Source organism: Lygodium microphyllum, chromosome 7 (assembly GCF_053477565.2).
Source record: "Lygodium microphyllum isolate KBCC chromosome 7, Lygodium_microphyllum_v1.1.10, whole genome shotgun sequence".
NCBI classification, from domain to species: Eukaryota; Viridiplantae; Streptophyta; class Polypodiopsida; order Schizaeales; family Lygodiaceae; genus Lygodium; species Lygodium microphyllum.
In genome coordinates, this window is record NC_141141.1 from 55094456 (window position 1) to 55113814 (window position 19359).

Here is a 19359-nt window from a genome sequence, read left to right on the forward strand (position 1 = left end):
GTTTTTTTCACCCCTTGTGATGAGATTTAAATTTGAATTGGTTCCTTCATGTCCATGTCAAAGGAATTCTCATGGAAAAATAAGAGGCACAAGAAAGGAGTCAGATTATTGGCCATTCGAAAGGGATGCTCTCCAAAATCTCATAGAGGGTTGAATGCTTTGAATGTCCAAATTCATGTATTGGTTGCTAAATTGACCTTTCTCTAAAGGTTTGCTGAAGGACAATAACCATGGGCTAAAATGATGATTGCTTTGTGTATTGCTCCTCTCATATTCATGTTTTGGCTGCTAAATTGCCCTTACTCCAAAGGTTTGTTGAAGGACAACAACAATCGACTAAAATGATGGTTGCTTTGTGTCAATGTCTTTTGCCTAGATGCGAGTTGAATATTGAATATAGGTTGAAAGGTTGAAGCATTTTTATGCGTCTAAGCATGCCAATGGTTTATATTTTCAATATAACTATTCTTGAAGAGCCTAAACTCTACATTTCAACCACTTAATATTGTCCCTAGCCTATTGCAAGTTCCAAAAAGTAAGGATCACTCTAGTCATGGAATGAATAAAGTAGATGTATTTATTATTGCAACCTCCACTCTAGGTTTCAGAGTGTGCAAATGCACTTCGGAATTGTATAGGCTCATTGGTGCAATAGTGGCATGACCTATTGTCATGGGGACGTGAAATTTTGAGATGCTTTTATCTTACTGATAACATTTGATTAAGTTATTAATTAGATGTGCAAGGTTGTTTAGCACATGTGATGCAGATGGCAATTATTTCATGGTAACAAGCTAAGGACCCTGAGGATGCAATGGGTGTCAAAGAAAAAAGTTGTGATAAGTTATGCTAGTTGGGCTTTGGAGATCAATCGTTGTCAGTTTTGACCCTGGGATAATTATTTTCCTGTAAGTGTCGGTGGTGACACTAGGGACTGGCATTAATTAATATTAATTAATTAATGCCAGTCTAAAAGTCAACAGAGGTTTGCGATCACTCCAGGTTGCGAGTGGCCTAGCCAATTTAATTATGGATGGGCACATTTAATTTTGGGTAGGTTTAAAAGGTTTGAAATTAATTTTCAAGATTTTTTGATTTTGAAAATTAATTAAATGACTAGATAATGTTGAAACTTGGGTTTAGAAGTCTGCCACCATCTAGGGCCTCAACAAGCAGGGGACAATAGGGAGTCACCTTCCAGAGGTTGGAAACAACATTGCTGATCACATGACAACATTTTGGAGGTGCTTGGTAGTAGGTGACTGCATTAAATGTAGGCTGGAGCAGGCAGTAGGCAAACTTTAGGTTTTCCCGTGAAGAAAATCAGATTTCTCTCTCATCTTGACTTTCTCTCACCTTTCCCAACCCATTCTCAGGAGATCTCAGCATTTCTTAGTCATTTTGAGCAGATCTCAGCAAAATGGTGGACATTAGAGAGATCTCCACTGAAAACCCTAAATTTTTGCAGAAATTAGGGCTTAACAGCCACCTCGGGACCTATGCCAATTGGTGAAGGCATTGCACACTGAATTCAGCCTTTGAAATTTGTGTTATTATCAGGGAATTCACATGCCAGACCGTACATTGTAATTTAGGGCAGCATTTGACCAGTTGGTGGCTCCATTTGTACAAGTCCTGGTGGGTGAAAAATCAAGGGCCATTGGCTCGAATTGATTGCTGATTGTTGCTATAGCAAAGAGGCTTTTTGAAACAACCAAGGAGATTGTGAATCTCAACTTGTATTCATTCCATTAGCAATGAAGTTAAAGAAATACTAAAAGGGGCACTAGTTTTGGGGCCAACAAGGTGTCCAATGTGTGAGATTATTAAGGTAATTTGTGCATTTCAAGTTATATTAATTTGTTGATTGCTGTAGTCAAGTGCTTAATTAGGGAATTACCACCCTTTCCAAGAAGGAAGTTTGGTTTCACCTATCACAAATATAGAACATCAAAATTGCCTCCTAAGGAGTGTCTTTTTTCCTAGAAATGTATGATTGGGGTTATTCCTTTGGTCTTATTGCTTGTGGCTCATAAGATTGCATTGGTTGAATACCATGGATGTGGATCTTCTCAAGTGTTCTTTCTGCGTATGTTTTGGTATTGCACCTTATTTAGTGAGCTTCCTGAGAGTCCTTTCTACATATTTTCCAGTGTTTTACCTTATTCAATGAGTGTTTTACTTTCTTAGAATTTGCTTGCCATGATTCAAATTTGGCAGATGTCTTTGGCTTTTTGGTGAACTTTTGTCCAAATTGAAGCCCAATGCTATCTTTTATTTTGGATTCTCTTGGGCTTTATGGAATATTTGGAAACTTCGCAACTCAACAACATTTGAATATGTCATTTTGGATGGCTCCCCATACTTTGGAAACTCCACAACTTGACAACATTTGAATATGTCATTTTGGATGGCTCCCCATACTTTCAAGGTTCTTTGGACGAATCAATTTTTGGTAGTCTTGCCACTAAAGGATTGTATCGACCTTGGTTAGATCTTTTAACAAAAGGCCTATGAGACAAAAATAGATACATTTGATGATCAAGGAATTGTCATGTTTTCCAAGTAGAATAAAGAAACCATAATCTAAGAACATCTAGCTAAGAAACAAAAAATTATTGAAGATATGAAGAAAGCACTAGGAACCAAATACAATGTGAAATTGATATGGGGAACACTAATATCTCAAGATATCTCTCATGGGTTATCCAACATAGATAGGTTGAAGCTCGAGATAGAGCTACTTGGTGATGTGCTAGTATTTTTTGTATCCTCTGGTGGCGCCTGTTGCCTCTCTCTTTCTTTCTCTCTGTATATTCTCGACATCTTTGACCTTTGGGAGTTTGTTTCCCATCCCATACCCGGTTCCTTGGAGGATCCCACAATGGGATCAACATCATGCTGCCTTATAGGATCGACTCAACTCTCAAGTTAGATCTTATCTTTTTATGAGCTTACAAAATTTTGTCCTGGTTCGTGTTCGCAGATTGAAGATTGCAATGGAGGTGTGGAAGAAGCTAGTATCTTTGTACCATCAGAAGATGTTTACCCACCGCATATCCCTTGAGAAGAAGCTTCGGATGCTCAGTGTGAATGATTCTCCTTCCATGAAGGATCACATTAACAAATTGGAGGACATGAGAGATGAGCTTGCATCTCTTGGACGACGAACTATATCTTCGGAGGACATGGCCATGATTCTATTGACTCAGTTGCCATCTCCGAAATTTGATGTATTCTATACTAGTCTTTTGACTTCCAGGGCCCGAGATATACTTCTTTGGGAGGACCTTGCCTTGCTAGTCTTTGAGCATGACGAGTGGCTTAGAGGTATAGGTACTGGTGTATTTGGTTCCGAGGAGGATTTTACAACTGGTTTGTGTGGAGGGAAGAAGAAGGGGAAGCCCCAAGCTAAGAAATAGGAGGACAAGAAGGATGATTCCAAGGATTCCAAGAAGAAGCCTGAGTACCCCACATTGTGGCAGGGGCACTCATCCGGAGGAGAAGTGTTGGTAGACGTATCTTCATTTGAAGCCCAAGGAGGTGTCCAAGGATTCAAAGGCTAGACCCACTACCAATTGAGTCTGACTTCGTACACTTATTTGAGGTGAAGAATACCTCGCTTGCTTCTTCTTTTGGGGAGAACCCTTGGCTCATGGTTAGGGGGGCCTCTTTCCACATGATTTACTGCCAAGATTGGCTTCAGGACATGAGATCGAGAGGGGGCTTGTCACCATTGATGACAACTCTTCCGTCCTTGTGTGTGGGGTGGGGACCATTCCTTTGTTATCGGATCGGCATACTTCTTTGGCCAAAATCCTATATGTATCGGATTTGGGCTTTAACCTCTTGTCTGTTTATTGTCTTACACAGCTAGGTGCTTGAGTCATCTTCACTCAAGATGCAATCACAACGGAGGATGCATCTAAACGAATTGCTCTTTGGGTAGTACATAGGTGGGTGGACTTTACACACTCACAGCCCTTGTTGCGTAGTCTTCACACAAGCTTGGACTACTTTGGCATGCTCGTTATGGGCATTTAAACCTTGATACTATTCAACAGGCTTCTTGGAAGAAGATGGTGGACGGGACCGGGGTTGCATTCCATGCATGAACTGCACCTCAATGGCCTCGGGTTGTGCCGCCACCGTTGGAAGCAAAAGGCCATATAGACAAGCTTTTCTACAAGAAGCTACGGGTGGTATTTCTGATCCTTTGTCTTTCCTGCAAGAGAGGCAAAGGAATGCGGAGATAGAGATTGCATGCACTATCATTGAGTGCAATCTTTGATTCCATTTGCTTTGAGTGGATAGGTGGAAAAGAACGGTCAAAGCTACTGCTGCGGTTGGTTTGTGTGAGGGGTGGTATGGCATTTATAATATGTAGACCAAGAATCTCAATGAGGAGAGGGAGAGAATCAACAAATCTTTTGAGCCCATGTGTGCCGGATGGGCAAAGTTGCGATGGATGGAGTGATAGAAAGAAATGATGTATCATCAACATCCTTGTTTTTTCTCCCCTTGGCACCTTTTTCTTGTGGGCCATGAAAATTAAAATTAAATTTTAGTTTACAGTTTATTATTTATTTTTCGTTTTAATCTATATTTTTTAGAATCTTTCAATCTAGGTTACTTATAAGTTATCATGACTCATGACTCATGAATGATGAGTCATGAGTCATTCTTTGACCTCCCCTAAATCTAATTTTCATATCTTGAGTCTATTTCAATACCTCTTCATCTATCTCACTTTATGTACACCCTTGATCTCAATTCTCACCTACCTTCTCTTTCTCTTGTACCATGTAGGTTGGTGCGGCCAATGTGGTACAAGTGGTCACCGACAATGCCTCCAATTGTTGGAGGATGGGGCACTTACTTGAAGTAGAGTTCCCATCCATTGTTTGGATGCCATGTGCCACCCACTGCATTGATCTCCTCATGGAAGACATTAGGTCACTTGATTGGGTGAAAAAGATTGTTGCGGATGTTTGTTGGATTGTAGATTTTATCTCGAAGAAAGCAAAGCTCTTAGCTATCTTTTGTGCCTATAGTGATGTGGAGCTTAAGAAGCCCTTTAAGACCCATTTTGTTGCCATGTGGTTGCTTTTAGAGCAACTATATGATGTGCAAAATAAAATTCAGCAAGCCATGGTCTTGGAGGAGTTCAAGGCATGTAGGAGGAGCCACTCTTGAGTGTAGAAGAGAGGAAAGCCATTTAGAAGCTTTTCTTGAGAGAGGCATTTTGGCACGATGTACGTGCATTGGTCATAGCAATCACCCCCTTGTATAGGGTGTTACACATGATGGACATGGAGGGCGCCATCTTGAGGCTTCTCATACACTTTATGAGAGAGGCCATTGAGGAGATCAAGGCATGTAGAGTACTTGATGTCGAGGACGTGAGATAGTTACTTAAGTTTTATACAAGTTGATTAACTACTTAAAGTTTTAAATTTGTAAGACCAAATTTAATCTTTTAAAAAAATGTAGTGTTGATATATTGGATGCTACACTAAGGGGTGATTACATCCTTTACTTGGTTGTGAAAATATGGAAGTGGATATTGCTCTCTTGTATCCTGTTTATAAATCTCTATCTCTTTTCATGGATCAAGAGTTGGCAACCAATAGATATGCCTATGTTCCGAAGGTATTGGAAGAGGGCGCTACCTTGAGGCTTCTCATATACTTTATGAGGGAGGCAATTAAGGAGATCAAGGCATGTAGAGCACTTGATGTCGAGAACGTTGTCTTCTCTGTTGTTGCAACTCTTGTTGGCAAGTCTGTGCAATGTGCCAACAATGCATCTTACCCTGTTAGAGGTATTGGGGAGATTGTGTTGATAGCCATTGATGGCTCTACTGTCCATTTACAGGATGCATTATTTGTGGTAGGCATAAGTAAGAATTTGTTGTCCATTTCTTCTTTGGCAAAGTGTGGTATGCAAGTTACATTTGATGATGACAAATGTATGGTCAGAGATAAAGAACCCATGACTTTGGTTTTGACTGGCACATTATGTCATGGACTATATGAGTTAGATTCTTATTCAGTTGATCAATCGGTCTATCTAGCATCTACTCTTACTCCTGCTATGCCACTAGCAGAGTTATAGCATGCTCGCATGGGGCATGTAAATTATGGCAGCTTGATGCTTATGCAGCGTACACGGATTCTAGATGGCTTACCTCTCTTGGAGAGACCTCTTGAGCCTATGCGTGAGGGATGCATTTTGGGGAAAATGCATCGTTTTTTGTTTCCTCGTGATGTTGCTTTTAAGGCAACTGCCAGATTATAGATTGCGCATTCGGATGTATGTGGCCCTTTATAGGCAAAGTCATTGGGTGATTGCTACTATTTTGTCACTTTCATTAATGACTTTACTAGTTTTTGTTGGGTCTACTCTTTGGTGAAAAAGCGAGAGGTGTATGATGCATTTTTGGCTTTTGTAATACTTGCTGAAAATCAATTTGGCTGTAGGATTAAGACTCTCCATCCGGACCGAGGAGGGAATACATGTCTTCCATGTTGAATAAATTTTTGAAGCAGAAAGGCATTGTCTATTAGTACACTACCTCGTATACTCCACAACAGAATGGGGTTGGAGAGAGGAAGAATCGGTCACTCATGGAGATGGCCAGATGTATGCTGAAAGCAAAGAGTTTGTCACATAGTTTTTGGATGGAAGTAGTTATGTGTGCTTGCCATGTTTTGAATAGGTGCCCTACCAAGGCATTAAAGAATGTCACGCCTTTTGAGGCTTGGAACAACCAACCTTTTGTTGGACATTTTCGTACTTTTGGGTGTCTTGTGTATGCTCACATTCCCAAGGTACCAAGAAAGAAGTTGGACGAAAAGGTTGTTAAATGCATTTTTGTAGGGTATAAAGAATCAAACATGGGATTTAGTGACTTGGCTTGTTTGGAAAAAAGCCATTGGTACAAACTGGGTCTATAAGCTGAAAAGGAATGCAGATGGATCCATTGACAAGTATGAGGCTAGACTTGTGGCCAAAGGCTATGCACAAAAGAAAGGCATTGACTATGAGGAGACATTGGCTCCTACATCCCGCATGACTACCATTCAGTCTATGGTTGCTTTGATTGCCCATCATGGTTGGATTGTGTACCAGCTTGATATTAAGACTGCATTTTTACATGGGGAGCTTCAAGAAGAAGTCTATGGTTTCTTTGGCTGCCCATCATGGTTGGATTGTGCACCAACTTGATATTAAGATTGCATTTTCTACATGGAGAACTTCAAGAAGAAGTGTATGTACAACAACCCATTGGTTTTACAGTTGAGGGATCCAAACACTTGGTACGCAAGTTGAAAAAGGCTTTGTATGGTTTGAAGCAAGCTCCCTGAGCTTGATATGCAAAAATTGATGTCTTTTTACTCAGACGAGGTTCATTAATAGCTCATTGGAGTCTACACTTTATGTATGTAAAGAGGGGGGGATCCTTGCTGGTCAAATGTCTTTATGTTGATGATCTTCTGCTCATAAGCACACATGCTGATTTGATTTTGACATTCAAACAATGTTTGCAGCAAACTTTTGAGATGTCAAACTTAGAGCCTTTGCACTATTATTTCAGCATTCAGTTCATTCATGATGCTAGAGGCATTGGATTGTCACAGTCTAGATACATTGGTAGACTTCTTGAGAGGTTTGGATTATAGGATTGCAAGCTAGTTTGTACACCAATGGAGATTGGACTCAAGTTATCCTTGCATGATGATAATGATTTGTTTGATATCTATACGTATGCTCTAGTAGTTGGACGTCTCGTTTACTTATGCAACACAAGGCCAGATATTCAGTTTGCGGTTTCAGTCCTGAGCATATATATGCACTGCTCACGCATGTCACATTCGCAAGCTGTGAAGCGTGTTTTTTGTTACTTGCGGGGACTAGGACTCTAGGACTGCTTTATACCAAGGGGGAACCATTGCAACTACATGCTTATAGTGATTCACATTGGGTTGGTTATTTTGATTCATGTTACTCTACGAGTGAAAATTGTTTTTTTCTTGGCTTATCTTGCATCTCTTAACTTAGCAAGAAACAATCCACTGTTTCCACATCGTCTTGTGAAGCTGAATACAAGGCAACTTTCACTACCACAGGCAACTTTCACTACCACAGTTGAATATGTATGGTTGAGACGTTTGTTGGTTGATCTTGATGTATCTGTCACAGAGCCTATTGCTGTGTTTACTGACAATGAGAGTGCCATTGTAGTGGCACAGAACCCAGTGTTTCATGCATGCATAAAACACATAGAGATTCTATATCACTTTGTTAGAGAGAGGCTACAAGCATGAGATATCAGTGCTGTCTACTGTCCTACCACCAATAATGTGGTAGATATCTTCACCAAAGCTTTTCCTTGTGACAAATTTGAAGCATTTTGCAATGCTTTAAATTTGATCTCCTTTGGTGGATAATTCTTGTATGTTGATCACTCTTCACTCTAGGGAGGTTTGCTAGATTTAACTCGCGCCTACGCTTACAGAGAAGTGTCGGTGATCCTCAATAGAACACTGGGGTACTTTTCACTCTCCTTATGAGAGGTTTTTTCCCCTAGTTTTATTCTCCTTTATTTTATGTGCTTATGCTATACAGTACTTATCATGTTTTACACCTTTTGGGTGTGAACACACGTTAACAACCCTAAGATTTAAGGGTTGTACTCTGTACTTGCACATTACACTCTTTTCAAGATTGCATTGGGTGTCGTGTCTTCACTCTCACAGTCTCTTCCTTATCAACTGTATTCTCAGATGAGCTTCAATCTTTGTGCTTGCTCTCACAATCTTCTGGATATGAGGCATCCAATGTCCAAGAATTACCCTTAGCTTCTTGCAGAGTTGAGTTACACTTTTGAAGTTTGAAGTTTGTATTTTAAACTCGTAAGTTCTTACCTAGATGCTATAACCTTAAGAGTCTATAATCTTTGAATCTTGATTGCTATGTGAAGTTTCAACTTTGAACATTAAAGATCATTTTAAGTTTTTGTCCAGTGTAGGATTGCTCGGCTAGTGCATGTGAGAGAAATTGGTCAGCATACTCTCTCATGTATACTAAGGTCCAAAATAAGTTGAGTACACGGCAATGAGAGCAACTAATTTATCGTTGCTTTAACTTATGTGTACTACGGACTATGCATGAGATACCTATGGCTAGATAGGTAGGTAAACCCTAAGTTAAAAATTTAATTATCCAATATCTTCCACAGTTAAATTTGAATCTTCATATGCAAATTGCAATAGTCAACTTATCATTTTGCTCCAATTAAGTGAATGTTGATGAGTTGAAGTTAAGTGGGGCCACCTTGAAGAGCATAAACAAAGAGCAAAATGAGGAGTAGGAGGCCAGCTTCAGGGATCTCTACATGGAGATTGATTGTTGAGTCTCATGCACCCATTGGAAGCATCAAATTGTTGCTTGAGTTTCGAGCACCAAGACCACCGCTGCACCAGCCACCATCAGGACCTACGTGAAGCAAGGCGCGGAGAGTTCCTCTATTGCACATGTAGTTGTTGCAGAGGATGCTTCGGTTAGAGAGCCAAGGTATGATGATGATGGAAATGTCATTAGTGATGGGGATCTCTCTCTCTCTCTCTTTCTCTCACTCTTTTTTTTTTTTGTGAAGATAATTGTATTAAGAAGTAAATATTTACAATAGACCATCAGGTCAGCATAGAGCTAATAGTCATAAACTCTCTTTCATCGGAAATATTTACATGAGGCCTGCAAGCTCTCAGAACAACCTATTACATGAGTTGTACTAATAAATCACACAGAAGGAACAACTGGAGTAGAGCGAACAATCGCAAGACAGGGAGCAACAATATCCGGAAGAACCAGGTCAGCTGACATCATAGAAGAGATTTGCCATAACTCTAATCTACACACACGGGCCACATGCCCATGGATGCTTGATGTTGAATAAAAAATAAAGGCATTGCGAGTATGCCATCATATATGCCATAGGGCTGTCCATCTAAGGAAACGGAATAGGTAGGAACAATCCGAATGCAAAGAAGGCATAGAGGACATATTTCCCATAATCCATGAACGAACTGGTATGCGGTGCAGAGTTATCGAGGACCACACTTGGGAAATGAAATTCCAGATCTGTTGTGTGACAGGGCAAGAGACAAAGAGGTGAAGTAATGTCTCATCACATGTAGTGCAGAAAACACAAAGACCTGTAGAGATCTTTCGGGCACGGAGCACTTCTCTCCGTTGGAAGACCCCCAATGAGCAACCTCCACATGAACACTTTACCCTGATACGGAACCTTAGACTTCCAAAGCTAGATAAATCTTTTCCGCCACTTCTTTTTGCTATTCCTAAGATGCCATAACTTATTAGATTTCTCCATGACCCATCTCTTAACTTCCACCATCTGATGATATATTTGATTGGCTAACCTTTTCTCAAAATCATCAGGAAGCACAAACATCTAGTCATGCCATGGATCCAGTGGCTGTAATGTAGGCAAAGGAGAGAACCTTTGAAGACTGTCCTATATGGACGACCAAATGTCACTATATCCACGAGGCATCCTAAAGTATTGACAAATGCGCTTGAAAGAATAAAGACGGGGTTGCCTAGGAATAACACCATCATGGACTATCTTCAACCCCAACCTAGCCATTCGATTAAACTTATCTTGCTGCAAATCTTTTTGTGGCCAATCCAACAACCTTGAGGAAGCCAATATTTCTCCTTGCAGCGAAATTTCCTCCTTACGAATATCCGGAGGCCGCCAAATTGCAAAACGAAGCATCTCCTGCTAGGAAGCAATCAAATGAGAAAGGAGAAAAGACTAGGAGACCTTAATAGGCCTAATAGAATTAAGCGTATGCCACCAAGAAGCATGAATAACCGTGCTACCATGAGAGATGCCAGTCTTTTCGATGAAGAATTTAGCAATATTTGACCAAGGATGACACTGAATACATGGACTCTGCAAAAGGGATAGCCTCAAAGCGGCCATATGCAAATTAAATCCAACAAAGCTGTATCCCCCATCCTTTTCGGAGTAGTCACATGCTGCCAGGAAATCCATACCTGACTCAAACGATTGCCTTTGTTTTTCCACTGCATAAATTTGATAGGCTGGACCAAATCCAAAAGGGACTTCTTAGTCCAAGGATGCAATGGAAAAAAGAACGAAATCATACTGATCATAATGCATTGAGCCACTTTTAGTCTGACATGTAGAGGCCAACTCTGAGATTTCCAGTACATGAGCCTGTCATGAATTTGGGAGGCCATCCAATCCAGCAAGGCACGGGGAGCAACCTCCACACCAATAGGATATCCCCCTTGTTTGGTTATATTGCCCCTTGGGATCACAATTCCATTCCAGCCCAAGGTCTGCAGATCATTCTCCGTACAGGAGAGAAGGGTAGATTTCTGAGAATTAATGTGAAGACCCGATGCCAAAGAAAAAAGATTCCAGGCCACCATTGCCTGATTAACATTAGTGCGATCTACCTTAAGGAACATAAAAGAATCGTCTGCCAAAGATTGACCCACAAGCTGGTCACCACAGGGAAGAGTTAAGCCAACTATCTCACCTTGAGCTGCCAACTTATCGAATAATGAGAGCATTGAGTGAGTTACCAAAGCAAACAGCAACGAGCTGAGAGGACAACCTTGCTGAAGAGACCGAGATAAGGCAATTTCCTCCGTAATCCCTCCATTAAGAGCAATACGAGCCACAACATCCTAACTGTGAGGTGCGAATACTTCTTCTACAATATCAGCCTCCATTAAATTCACCCATTCTGGTTTGACTTGACTACTAACCAGGTCGCAAATATATTTTCGAGCAGAGAGAATAGCATCGGAAAGAATCTCTAGCGGACCCAACAAGGACCTTTAAAAGTCAAGAGTCATCGAATAATGGAGGTAGGATCAGTCACCATATCACCTTGGCCATCCTTAAGTGCACAATATTTTCACAAGTATATTTCTGATGCAGACGAGCAAAAAATTGATGAGTTTGACAATTGTTATCATGTAAAGCTTTGGCTCTGGCCAACAGTTTGTGTTTTGCATATTCCTCTTCCTGAAGAGATTGGACCCTACCTTTCAACCATTCAATGCATGTGAGCAAGTCATCATTGGAATCCCCAGTCTAACACAGAGACAAGGAATGAGGTAATAAAGATTGAGCATGCTGCAATTCAGCTCGAAACGAGGAAGCATGCTGAATACCATATTGGCGGGATAACGCTTGCGCATTATCCCTAAAAACCGCCCATGCTTCCATCCCTCTAGATAGGACCTTTGAGCTAAAAGAAGCTATCAATTACTGAACACCTTTCAAAAGTTGGTTTTGCTGCAAAAAAGATTGATTAAACCGAAGAGGCAAATGGGCAAGGAGAGCCTTAAATTCATGAACATGTATGTGGCTCATTTCCAGGACCAAAGGGTAATGATTTGACAAAACACGTTGTCTTTCCACCCACATATCAATGACTGTAGGAAGAAAAGGGTCACTCTGGCAGATGTAGATCCTATCCAATCTGGCCCAAGTATTTGGATACTGAAAAGAACGATAAGTATATTGGGCTTGTGATGGATACATCCAGGACCAAATGTCCTGTTTCAAAGATGCTACTGCAAGAGCATCCCAAGCCTCTCGCTCAGGACCATCCATAATCGAATGCGGAGAGGTCGCGTGATCTGCAGAAACACAGGCATTAAAATCACCCATAACAAAGCCTTGATGAGCCATGGCAAGGCAGTGCAGGTCATCCCAAAGTTGATGACGTTCCCTTGCATTAGAAGGAGCATACTTGTAGTTAGTTCTGTATTGCTCTTAACCTTAGGAAGTGTGTATTTGGAGTTCCCTATGGGGCGGCCAAGTGGTTAGTGTAGTTGGTATTGCAACTAACCTTGAAAAGATAAAGGCTGCGTACTTCAAAAGAGGTGCATAACTTTCTATCTGTCGAAATGGGGGGGGGGGGGGGATGATGACGATTGACAGGGAGTCAGGGGGGAATAAGGATGGCGGCAGCTCTGGCGGCTGGCCTAGCGGCAGCGGGCGGCTGATGTGGCGGCAGCTGGTGGCAGTTGGCGGCTTCCTCCACACACGGCACGCCTACAATCCACAAAACCTCTCCCTCATAAATTATTTCGTTAACACACACACACTCTCTCTCTCTCTCTCTCTTTCCCCCCCCGGCCCCAAAACGACCAAAAAGCTGTAAACTAATTGAATGGCTGAGAGCTAGTCCCCAAAAACTTTTTTCAGCCTTGCATGAGCATTTTTGCCAAGTGGTAGTCTTCTAAACCCATTTTCCAACATTCCAGCCATTAAATTATTTTTCAGAACTGAATAAATTTGAAAATTAATTTCAGCCTTTTTTGATTTGCCCAAAATTAAATGTACCCATCCGTAATTAAATTAGCTAGGCCATTTGCTACTTGGAGTGGTCCCCAACCTTTGTTGACCATGCGTGATTGTAATACTTCAACGTAGATCAAGAAATAGGAAGAAAACCTGGACTTGTGGGTTCAATGAAATGTCCACAAGAATGTTAGGAGATGATCCTCCCGTGGTTGCGCCTTGTTCCTTTTTAGGGGCCATCATGACTTCGACCTTCTTGCCTTAGCCGCAGTCTTATGATCTTGGCCCGTCTCCCTCGTATGCGAAAAATCCCCTTTGAAGTACAGATCCTTGAAGAAGTACCGCTTGCAAGATTTGGCTTACGGGAGGCTTGAGGGTTTGGAGCTTGGACCTTTTTGTGGGAGAGGAGGGAGTTCGCAAAAAGGGCTCTTGTGAATGGCCTTGGGGCAATGGAGCCAAGATGATACAAAGAGCGACAATACTCCTTGGGACAAAAAGGCCTAGCTGAGAAATTGGTGTATACACACTTTATTAGTCCCAAGTCCTCAAATAGCAGGGGAAAAGTGTTAATAGAGTGTCATCCAGCAATTCCCCATTACATTTTCTTTCCAAATGAGTTCGTATATCTAATTTTTATACTTGTTAATTCCTAACATTTAACTTCCATTTTCTTTAAAGATGAACTCATTGCAAATAACAACAGTTGCCTTGCTAAGATGTGCAACTAGCAAAGATAACTCCCTAGTAATTTGAGCATCGAAAGAAACCTTTCATGAATTTAATTCGCTGGCATTAATTAATTAATTCATGCTAGTCCCTAGTGTTACCATTGTCACTTATTGGCCAAATAACTATCCTAGGGTCAAATCTAGTATCAATTGACCACCAAAACCTAGTTGGCATAACTTATCGCAACTTTTGCCTTTGATAAACTCACTGCATCCTCGGGGTTCTTGGCTTGTTACTATGAAATAATTGCCATGTGTATCACATATGCTTAAACAATGCACATTTGATAAATAACTTAATCAAACCTTATCAACAAGATTAAAGCATCTTAAAATTTCACATCCCTATGACAGTGAGCCTACTGAGTCTTAGCTGGTTTGGATAGGAGCTTGAAGGATTATTTGTTGTCGAGTAGAGCTGTGTCTGGAATGCATCATTTGGGGTTAATCTATAGACATTGTGTCACTTTGGCACACCACCTTCAATTTCAGTCTCGAGATGCACGACAACATTTCCATCATCGAGGACAGTTCCTGCAATGTTTTTGTGCTGACGGCTCTCATCAGCAGACAGGTTTTGGAGCCCATTGGTTCTCCATCAGAGCTTTGGGAGATTATCAAAAGCATCACAAGGAGAGCATACTTCTGTCTCCACTACTCTAGTGCGGCTTTGCAGTTCCATCATCCACACCCTCAGAGGGTTCCTGGATCACGATTCACATCCAATGCAGTTCCTAGCCATGGGCCAGGAGCTCAGGTGACTCTTCCTTAATATGCTTGGGGGAAGCAACACTTTTTTTTTTGCTGTTTAATGGAATTCCCATTGGAGGTACCTTTCTGTTTCAGGTACCTTTATCTTTCTATTGATTTGATCTAGCACTAATTTCCTTGTTGAGTAATGCCTTTTTGCTCCATTCATGCTGTTGAGCCATGTATTTTTTGAGTTTATGATTCATAGATTGCCAGTCTTTTTATTGCCATAGAAGTATCCAGCTGTTCTAGAGTAATCCCTTTCTGCTGTAGCACTGCTATTGAGCCTTTCCTTTTTTGAGTTCACGATTCATAATTTTCCACTCTTTCTATTGACAAAGAAGTATATTTTTTATATTTTTTGTTTTCTTGAGTTTTCTAGCCACCTTGCAAAGCACTTAACACCCTTTATTTTGAACTTTGTGCACTGTTTTTGCTAATTAGTGCAAGAAGCTTATCTTCCCTAAAAGAAAGATTCAGTTGTGTCTTTGGCATTTGTTTTCTGTATTTTAGCTATAATTAGAAAATCATCAAGGAATGAACTTCTAAAAGTGTTTACATATCTATTAATAGGAGTTGATTCAAAATTGCTTCAAGTTATGGAGCTACATACGTACATTTAGAGTGGGTGTGTGTTAAAATCTCATCATTTTCCAACTTGCTATTTAAGTTGATTCTAAAGGTTTCCATGACAATTCAGGAATCCTGCCGTATCTTTTGTGTATGAAAGAGGTTGGCGTCAATCATTTGAAGTTTTTGGGTACCCTGGTCCTGAGAAGGAGGTGATAAGCGACACCCTTCCGTAGAAACAAATGGTACAAGGTTAAGAGGTAGTGTTCATAGGAGAGACTGGGGATTCCTGCATCAATTTTATCTTATTGATCGTGGTGGCCTGTGTGAAGTGTATTTGGATAAATTCTAGAGTTTATTAATCTCTTTTCATTTTCTTACAGTGCCTTTGACATTATTTGGATACTTGAATATGTTGATGAGTCTTAAGGGTGTTTTTGATTTTTTTTTTTTTCAGACTGCATGCCATTGCTCTCTTTTTCAATGCTTCATGTGTGGTTTCTTTGTGCCACAAGGCTTGTAATACCTGCATATTCTCTTATTGATGCAAGCGGTTTGTTTGTCTGTCTTTGGGTTTTTACTGGGAGAACAGTAGTTTGTTCCTCACTGATGATATTAGGTTGCCGTTCAACAATTGATGAATTATGGCTTGATTGAAACATTCTCAGTGGCAGTATATGGAATGAGAGCTGTGGTGCTGGTATATTGAATGCGATCCATGTCTAGACTTCACGCGTTCAACATGGGCTCATGATAAAAACCTTCAAATTTTATATTGAATTGGTGAAGCTACACTGATGCCACATTTATTTAAGACCTGGTTGCAGCAATTAAGGATATTGTTTGAACCAGTATGGTTCTGGTGGTGGTCATTTTCTTTGCAAAAATCATATGCTCTTAACAAAGCCAAGTAAATTTCAGGATCTTCTTTCCGTTAAAAAAAAGTAACCTATTTTGCTTCTAAAAACAAAACCCATGCTTCTTTTTTGGAAATGTGTCTGATGTCTTTCTTAGTACAATTTTACTGTTTATAGTTGGTGCACGTTTTTCCAACTTGTGAAGCCTTTTGGAAACACGCTATTAAATGTTTGTTATCCCAAGAATAAGATTTTTCTAGCAACTTTTGTATATGGTAGTCTGAATAGATCGTAAAAAGTTATGTCTCTACTTTGGCCTGGAAATGACTAGCCTTTGTTTGAAAGAAAAACAACTGATCAGCCTTTTCCTAGAAATGTATGTCAGTGTTATTTGATGAGTTGAGGGGCTTCTGTATTGGGTAGCATAGTGCAAGATCATTTGTTAATATGAGTAAGAAATTAGATGGGGTGCTGATGTTTATGTGGATCCTTTGTCAAGTTTATTCATGGCATGCCATTGATATAGTCTGTGCTCAAATTTTTATGAAAGGGAGGCACGTTGCCCTCTAGCTTGTCATTCTGGCTTTCCTTCTTGGTGTACCTACCCTACTCTCCTTGTGCATTCCTCTGACCTCTGCCATGTTATGATACTGGTTTCTTGAACTCATTTGGGCCCTATGACATGGGCAATGAGCTTGTAGCTGAGTATTTACCCCTCTTTCCAGATGGAGCTGTGGGTTGGAGGGGTGGCATTGTTAATTTCCATTTTCCCTTCGGGAGGTTCCCCTGAGTGAAGGCAGAAATGACTTTAGTGTTGGGTTCAGGTGGACCTTTTTCTTGACATAATCCACATTGCAGTTCACCTCATATTTGAAAGACTTACCAAGCAAAATTCCTTTCTGAGGTCTTTAGGGTTAGGTAAAACATCCGATAATATTGGTGTTTGTTGGCATGAGTTCTGGTTGTCCAATCTCTATCCAGGCATCATATGTCAAAATATTTTCATTGGAGCCTTCTGCAAGTTTGATCTGCACAGGTGTCTCATTGGTACAAGAGATTCAGTCTGCTCTCTACCACATGGCATGGCAGTGTGCACAAAACATAGATGAGCTTATAGGTGGCATACACATTCAAGTTTTCTGTAAATGCTGCCTGTATTCAGTGTTCATTGATGTCTGCTTCTTGCAAGGCCAAAAAGTGCAGGAGTCATTTTGCAATATGAGGAACTGACGACCTGAACTGACCAGCACTACCACTCTACTGGTTATGTTGATCTGCCCGTTTCTGCCTTGCCTTGTCCTGTCATGCCTCCTTGATGGCGCCGTGCTCCCTATTGGCTGCTGCCAGGTCCCTGCCCTCCCTGCTCCAGCAGCACCCTGTTCTGCAGTTGCTGCAAGCACCCTTGCAGCTTGCCTCCTCCTCTTGCCTATGTCAGCCCCCACCCCCTCTTGCGATCTTTCAGCAGCACTGCTGTAGAAGTCTGTGCTGCCTTATCCTCTTCATCCTCTTGTGCTGCCAACCACCATTGCTGCCAGGTGTCAGCCATCATTGTTGCCAGGCCATTGCTCCCTTCCATCCAACTTCCTCATCTCTCTCCCTTCTAGCATTGCTGATCAGCCTTGCTCTCGTTCCTCAATAACAGCCTTATCAGCCTCCCATTCCACCCATTGTAGCCTTCTTCCACTTTCTTTCGCGAGCCTCATCCTTTCTCATTCCTCCATTTTCCCTCCTCCTTGGGCATCGGAACCAGCCCAGAAAGGTCATACATACATGATGTTCAAGCTACTATGGCACAACAAGTAGGAGTGAGCAAGGTTTCATGAGATAGCACCTGATCCACTGCCTACACCAGGGGACTGCACCTTAGCCCATGCTTTTGCCCTGCTTTGCTTTGCTTTAGACATGTAGCTTTCTTTTACGGACAGATTGATGGGCCTTGAGGCATCATCTCTGGCATGTTGACTGGTTGGAGGTCGTGCCGCTCTCCGTTATTAAGGGCTTTGTGTTGGTAGCTCTTACCTGCACTCGAGCCAGGGTTAGATAAGTGGTATTTCTTGGAAAGCGGTGCTTTAGGGTCTAGTTCAACTGCACCCTTAGCCAATTGCTTTGCTTTGGACATAAAGCTCACCCTTAAGGAGGACACATCGAGGGGCCTTGAGGCATCATATTTGGTGTGTCAGCTGGTTGGAGATCACCCCCTTATCCCTTGGAAAGGGGTACTTTAGGGACTAGTTCAACTCACCCAAGTGCTCACAGGTATGTCCAGAAAAAGGACACTCACATTTTGGCATTACTTGAATTTCTTGGGATATCTGTACACCTTAAGAATGGGGGGAGGGGCAATTTTAGTTACGAAGACACACATGATAGCACTCTGATGATCCTTATTTAAAGAGATGTTTGTCGGGGAGCAGCTTTGGGTTTCCATTGTGTGATTCTTTTTGGAAGACACAAGTGTTTTTTATGGTAGTACCCGATTTCAAGCCTCACGGTTTCATGTTATCAAGGTTGATTATTTTGTAAGCATTAAATCATCGTTGTTATTGACTCATCTAGTCCCGTCATAGAAAGTGGTGCTTGAGAAGTCCTCTTGCACCCAAGTGATGAGCCATTGCAAGCCAATTCTCTGCAGGCTAAAATGTTGGATACTTCTAAGATTGTTCCATGGGAAGGAAAAGAGCAAGCTCGGTTCAAGTTGAAGAGAATGGCAAGGCCTGGGCTAGTTTCTATTGCTGATGTACTTCTGTCCACATGGCAAACTTTGATGTCATTTTGGCCATTCTGAACAAGTTCTCATGTGCCTGAAGGGTACTGTAATTCATGGGAAACCATTTCAGCATCCTTGCTTTTTGGCAACCCTTTCCCTACTTGGATCTAGATAGCCTCTGGCAGAATTGGAAAATTAATGGATTGCTGGTTTTAGAGCACGCATCCACCAATCACATATATTATTTGCTCAATAAGGATCATGAATGGTTGATGGATAAGGGCAATTCCTTTTGAGGCCTTTGCAAAGGCAAAGCTTGGTGAAAATCCATGGTGATGGTAGGATGGCTTTATAAAACCCTCTTCA

The 19359-nt window shown here is 41.2% G+C and overlaps 1 protein-coding gene across 1 annotated transcript in view; it reads left to right on the top strand.

The window, feature by feature from the left end:
* The window catches only part of LOC148033465 (putative methyltransferase At2g41040, chloroplastic), a 241890-nt gene that overhangs the window by 122624 nt on the left and 99907 nt on the right, over positions 1 to 19359 (top strand). The window contains exon 4 of the mRNA XM_087681380.1: positions 15560 to 15641. Coding sequence (XP_087537506.1) covers positions 15560 to 15641 — 82 coding nt within the window. The remainder of the gene's footprint in view (positions 1 to 15559; positions 15642 to 19359) is intronic.